This window comes from Centruroides sculpturatus, unplaced genomic scaffold (genome assembly GCF_000671375.1).
Source record: "Centruroides sculpturatus isolate CEXI.00-Female unplaced genomic scaffold, Cexi_2.0 scaffold495, whole genome shotgun sequence".
In the NCBI taxonomy this organism is placed as follows: Eukaryota; Metazoa; Arthropoda; class Arachnida; order Scorpiones; family Buthidae; genus Centruroides; species Centruroides sculpturatus.
In genome coordinates this window covers 514,629-521,741 of record NW_019384782.1, presented here as the reverse complement: position 1 = coordinate 521,741, position 7,113 = coordinate 514,629, and the positions used below count along the sequence as shown (strand labels likewise).

Below are 7,113 nucleotides of genomic sequence, written 5' to 3'. Positions count from 1 at the left end.
AATTAATTGTTTTGACGTTAAGCATATTCAACATAATACATAATTTTTCTTTTCACTATTTCCTGAATTATTTTATTCTTTGGACAGTCTGAACTGTAAATATTATGATTATTGTCACAACTTCCTGTTATATTTCCACGCTGTCTGTAGCAATTTGCACATTTGTTCTGTGTCTCACGACACTGCCAGCATAATCTACTGCACATTTATAATATGTAAGTGATCCTTGACAGTCCTTTGACATATGTCTAAATTTCAGGCAATTAAAGCACTGTATAATAAGTAAAGCTTCGTTAATTGAACAAATAGACCAATCAAGGCGAAATCTCTGCAGCTTGAGAAATATCTGTCTCAGCTTTGAAGAAACCTCGGACTCGACACGCTATTCCTTTTCATATTTTCTGTTGAGAAATCTAAGTTTAACCCTGTTCATAAAAACTTTTTTTGTTTCATTTTTAATTTCAGAGTTGTTTTCATAAATAATATCCAAAATTTGAGTATCACTAATAATAATTGGTACATTTTTATGTAATAAGGTAGTGTGAATACGGGCTGTTAGTCTCCCGTTCACTTGTCAGGACGTCTAATTGACTCTCAAATGTCAGGCGAGTGGATGGAGAGAATTTGGGGTCGACGATAAGGTGAAGAGCGTGATCGAGTAAAGGAGTCTACCATATTTATAACAAATAAAACAACACTTTATTCAAACAAGCGAATTAATCAAAGATTGCACAAATTGCGTTTAAACCGCCTAATATGCTCGAGAGAGAGTTTCCCGCTTTCATACCTCTTTATGGAGTTCCTCGATCGGTTTAATCCGGGGAGGCGCTTAAATGATCAAATCTATTATCCACAGGAGCACAAATTTAAAAAGTTCGCGACTTTTGCGATGATTTTATTCGAGGTTCATCGGAGATAGGAATTCGGCGGGTTCGGAAAATCAGCGCGATGTCGTCGGTCCCGCGTTCGGTAATAGACTGCTCCGATAGGGGGTAAGAACGGTCTTTTATAGGATTTTGTGGAGAATTTCCACCACGTGATCGGATGTTCATGAGTTAAAGGTTATAGGTGTTCCAGGGATCTACAACAAATGACGACATTTAGATGCTAACTTTAAACCTTCTTGCAAGACGAGATGCACGTTCTGCAAAGAACAATGGATGTTGCTAGTTATGATCGGGAAGTTTACACTAGCCCAGCTAAGATCGGGTTTTTTTCGTCTAAGGCGTTACATAAACGAAAGTTTAATTAATTAACATTTTTGTTAATAAAAGAGCGGGATTTCCGTCACAAAAATTCCGGATCTCACAGTAGGATGTTTCTTCTTCACATTGTCCTCCCCAATACCCGTGTATTTTCTTTTGATTTATTCAACTCACTCTTTTCGCTACAATCAACAACAATACCACTCTTTCCCCAGTTTTAATTGTTTGTTTTGCGATCTTTAATTTTGCCAATCCTTTAATACAAACGCCGTTTTCATATTTACCATAAGGTTGGTGCAGCATGGCCTATGAGGCCCTCGCGCCATAAAACAACAGCAAACAAATACAGGCATACCTCGACTTACGTCGTTTCGAGTTACGTCGTTCCCGATTATACGTCGCTTGTTAAAAAAGTATATGGAAAAATAAAAACTCGACTTACGTCGGTTTCGAGTTACGTCGTTCCCGATTATACGTCGCTTGTTAAAAAAGTATATGGAAAAAGTAAAAATCAAGTTTAAGTCATTTTATTCCACTTTACGTCTGTCCGCCACAAATATTGAAGTCGTAATATCACTAGATAAACGTTTAAAGCACATAAAATCATATTAAAATATATACAAGTATGTACTGTATTTACAGTACATGCATTCGTAAATTTAGATTATTTTTTTTTGTACTATATTAAAAACTAAAATTTATTTGTTTGTAAGCTTAAAATAGATTTTTATTAACCATATATTATTTAAAATGCTTTCCTAGTGATAAGTAGATTCGGAGACAGGTGAATTCGACTTACGTCGTTTTTCGACTTACGTCGTTTTCCTGGAACCAATTACCGACGTAAGGCGAGGTATACCTGTAAATCAATCCTCTAACGTTCTTTATAGTTTTTGAATTTCTGCTGTCATCAGCCTAATTAACATATAGGCCATATCGATCGTGATTTTGATTGTCAGTTGAGTTTTTCATTTACCAAACAATAATAAGTAAATTAATTAGCGATAATGACTATAATAGAGGGAAAAACTAAGTTTAATTAATTTCACTTAATGAAATTTTCAATTAAGGTAAAACCATTACTAAGTACTTAGTAAAATGCAATACTTTAGCTACACAACAATACACATTTAAGTTTTAGAAAGATACTTTTCCTGTTGGGTATGTGAAATTCACGCGAAAATTTTATCTGCACCACAAATTTTCAAATTAGAATAATTTATAATGGTTTTTTATGAAATACAATTCTTAAATGTTAAATTAGTATATATATTTTATTTGCATATACAGTTAAATCAAAGAAGTATATGTGAAAAATTTTTGAATGACTATTCCAAATAATTTTCTTCATATTTTTCAAAGAGTAATTTAGTCCTCAAAAGTACAGTGTAACGTCACAATATATTGAAAAAAGGTGAGGATCTAAACTTAAATATTTTTTCGTGTGAGGAATTGCAATGAAGTCTTCAATTGGAGTGAAACGATCTGCAGATGGTTTAATTTCTATTTTGTTTCTTGGAATTATTTCCTTATTGGGAAATCTAACGATAAATTGAAACGTTGTAAACTTTTTAATATAAAGTCCAACTTTTAAATCAATACATCCGTTCATTTCGCATGTAAGAAATTTCCTATCTTTCCATTTTCTGTTATTAATCGAAAAATATAAATTTGCTTCTATTCCACGTCGATTTTTGTGGGCTATTGGTAGACGAATTCTTCTCATAAAACAGTTTTCGTGAAGAAATATTTCTGATATAAATTGTATATTTTTGGTCATGAATCTTTGTATTTGAATGACGGGCGGGTATCGATTGCAGTAAGTGAATAATAACGGATATAAGTAAGAATCTCTGGTTTTTATGTTCTTGGAAATATTGTCAGGGACACACGACAAATTTTCAGTTACGAAAAACAGCCTTATTGCTTCCAGTTCTTTTTCAGTTAAGACGAGTGAAAATTCATCTGACTCAAAGATTTCATTTTCCATTGTCAAAAATCTGATTTTTGGTAAGAAAGGTTCCATGAGTTGTCTTAGAGATTTCTTCTCACTAACATTGTTCACGGCCCATCGGTAGGCAATATCGAAGATATTCTTCTCGTCAAAATGTTTATTAATAGGGCGAGATACGAGTGTATCTATTGTTGCTTCTCTACAATCGAAGTACAGATTTGTACAAAATATTTGATCGTATTTCACATCGAACATTCTCCAACAAGTGTATAATAATTTGTAGTTGCCGATTTCGGAAGCAAAGTCGTGTACAGAACAGACATCTTCGGTTCGTAGCGTAGTACTGATATGAGCATAACAAAATTTATTTACACCAATGATACGTAAGCTCTTGTTAATTTTTAAAATATCTATTGCTGTTTTCAAAGATGTAATCCCTGATCCTTTACTTTCCAACAGTCTAAATGTAATGAAAATACGATCGTTGTAAAATAATTATAGTATTCAGAAGGAATTTTAGAAATATTTACAATGAGTTTACAATTTTCTAGAAAAATTTTTAAAAATTGAAGGCTAAATACAAATAAACATTTGATATCTTCACACATCCTTGACAATTAAGTGAACACAATTAACATAAGCAGTGCCAGAGAGACGTTTAATCAGTTTACATATTCGTAGCAGAGAAAAGCCTCAATGGAATGATCGACTTTCCTTATGTTAATCCTGTTCTTGTGAGTGCATGGATGTGTGAAGACATCAAATGTTTATTTGTATTGAGTCTTTTTGTAAAAAATTTACAGTTTCTTAATGTAATTATTATGAAAAATGTCACTTACTCTGAGATGATATGCAAACTTTCAAAGGTATACGGTAAATAAAAGGTGATATCTTCGACATTGGTATAAGATTCTATCATACACATTAACATGAAGCTGGTCGTAGACATTCTTGATCGGGATACTGGTAGTTGCCGTCCCTCTATACACTGAATTTTAATAGTATTCATCGATGCTTTTTTCGAAAATTTTACAAAATAATAATTAATTTTAATAATTATAATTTGAATTTTATTGTTGAAATTGTCTTTGTTAATAGAAATTACAGTTTTTCACGTATTCTATTGTTTATTTGAAATAAATGGAATCATAATCGAACATTTTTATAAGTTAAAATAAATATTTTTATCGAAACGAGTGCCGAGTAAAACATTATACAAAATATATAACGATTCTATTAGTGTCACTCGTCACCAGGTTTCAACACCAGATTAAACACTACTAGCCACCATTTAATGTATTATCTTTAAGAAATAACGGTACGAGAAACTAATGAATTTGGTACATTTATATTTAAAGGTTTGTTTCAGATATTAATTAATATTTGATGAATAATTTTGGGATTAATTAAAACACATGAGTAATTTGTGTTAAATGAGTCCGGGTTTTAATATAGCTTATATTTTTCATAGTTTTAGTTTGACCTAGGGATATCAAATCGTAGTTGAGAAAATCGTGTTTCTATGAATATTAAACAAAATATAAATATGTTTTAAAGACAGAATTAAGGAAAAAAATGTAACAAAATTTCTTTTAGTCACATTCGTTTTTTGAACCTTAATCTGATAGAGGGCAAACTCTGCTGTCCGAAACGATGTTGATTTGGCTGGCTTTCTGGTCTAAGTTATGGTGGATAATGGGATGGAGGACCTTGAGGATTGCTAAGGACTCGGCCTGGTTGATGCTGCAATGTGCGGCTAGAGAGAATTATCCCTGACAGAAGAAGCCCCTGAGGTGATCCATCACCACTACAGTACAACCGACCCCAGAGTGATTCCTTGACGTGTCAGTATAAATTTTGAGTTTCTTTGGGGAGCTTGCCCTCTCAAAGGAGAAGTCCACAGTAGATTTTAGAAAACGTGTGATAAAAAATCAGCCAAATAATTATATTCTTTCAATAGATGTGAATAATTTTTAGATAGTTATCCGAGATTAAATAAAATGCATTTGATATTGCTAATATACTGATAAAAAATCATTTATTTTTTAAAAACGGAGTCGCTCTGTGAGGCCATAGTTGGTTTGGAGGACAACATGAGCTACTTTTTTAAAAAAGATGTGACCTCTAAAAATGATTATTGTACTTAAATATATACGTTTTAATATTTTCGAATGTAAAACAAGAGCAACTGCTATTTTCAGCATGGAATACTGGAAAGGACAATGAAAAATAAAATTTCACTAGCCCTTTGTATTGTTGACAATACTGCAATTGATATTCTATACAAAAATTTGTTAATGTCAACAGTGTGGAGAGCACGTGGACGAACAACACAAAGAAATTCGTCTACAATAAAAGTTTTATTGTCGTTTCGTGCAATTATACAAGATTCTCAATGATCCCAACTCCAATATATACAGTTCGCGTAACATATACTTTATTGGAATGAGAGAGTGCAACGGTTATTCGCGACAATGTAAAACCTTACTGACCCTATCTTAACCTAGCTTATATACTAAATAAGGAAATAGAATGAAGAGTGAATATTAAGATTAAGAATAGAAAAAACAAGAGAAGACTGCTGGTTAGGGTACCCGTGTTTCCTTCCTCCCTTTCTTCAGATTTCACTAGCATCGATGTAAAAAAACTTTCGTCGATTTTCCTTCCCTTCTTCCTATTCGTTATGTCTCGCTCTAGCTGTTCTCAAATCACTCAGTCCTCCTTAGTTACGGCGACCAGGCTCTCCTCTCACCATCTGTCCTGTTTCAATGCTAGCTCCAGTCTGCCTCTCCTTTTCCACCGATTTAGCCTCGGGGTCTTTTCTTCCACACCCTTGTTTTTCCTTTCTCTTTCTTAGAAACGTTTTACCACCAGCAGGGATGAAGGACAGTTAGAAAGTTCGGGAAAGTGTATCAAAGAATGAGGAAACTTAATCTTAAGAAAAAATATATACAAACAACTGGTGTATCACCACAACAGTAACATTGCATACACTATGTCGCTTAATTTTTTATAGTAAATTCAAATATTTTCTTTAAAATATCATTCGTAATTAAGTAAACAATAAAAGTGAAAAGTCTATTTATAAACGTTTTGTTTTATTCCAAGTGTCTGTGTAAACACTATAATTTGGAGGGTATAATAGAAATTTTAATTGAATGTAGTAATTTCGCTTTAGAAATAATTACAAAGAAAAGGAAATTTTCAATGTTTTTATATCACCATTTTATTGACACTATTTCTAATAGGAACCACAATTTTAAATAAAATTTTCATAATGAGGTGGAGATCAGTATGAAAAATTTGTTTAAAATTGTGCTAAACTAAAGCGGCTAAACTAAGCGGAAAACTAATTATTCTCAGTCAGTTTAGCCGCCCCTCCATTGAAAAATAAGTTACACACTTGAAAATATTACTCGCAAGTGTTTGGATATTTATTTTTATACCAATTTGTACCTAAATAATATTGAATTTCGTACTGCTTGCTAGTAACAGCTAGCGAACAATGTCTCTAAAATGCTCGAAGGTCTTTTCGTCTTTTCGTGTTTAACAAACGATCTTTCGATAATAGGAACAATAATGCCATTGTTCGCTTTGCTTGATAGATCGCTTGGTAGGTGTGTAAATGGTTTTACTACCATAAATTAGGTTTACTCTTCTTCATTTAATTTTTATTCTTGCAGTAAATGGACTGTAGTAACTGTACGAATTTATTATTTGTCTGAAAGACAGGGTTAATGAAGGAATAACGGAGGTGCGGGTAAGTTGCAGCCTTTTTTAAGGTTTTTCGAACTTGTTTAATTCCTAATGTTTTAATAAATACTTTTTATAAAGGTACTTATTGTTTTATTGTTAAGTTATTTGTTAGTTTAAAATAATTGTTTTGAGTGTGAATATCTGAAATATTTCGATATTGACTACAAGAACAATTTAAATTATACAGTGGTACTTCTG

General features: G+C 32.4%; 1 protein-coding gene across 1 annotated transcript; it reads right to left on the bottom strand.

Annotated features, from left to right (window-relative positions):
• Window positions 1-1,967: 1,967 nt before the first annotated feature.
• On the bottom strand, window positions 1,968-6,803 carry LOC111629205. Its single transcript, XM_023373084.1, has 2 exons — window positions 3,999-6,803; window positions 1,968-3,619 (listed from the first exon to the last, which is right to left on the bottom strand). Exons 1-2 carry the CDS (start codon window positions 4,166-4,168, stop codon window positions 2,581-2,583), a joined length of 1,209 nt encoding a protein of 402 aa, XP_023228852.1. The 5' UTR covers window positions 4,169-6,803; the 3' UTR covers window positions 1,968-2,580.
• Between the last annotated feature and the right edge of the window lie 310 nt (window positions 6,804-7,113).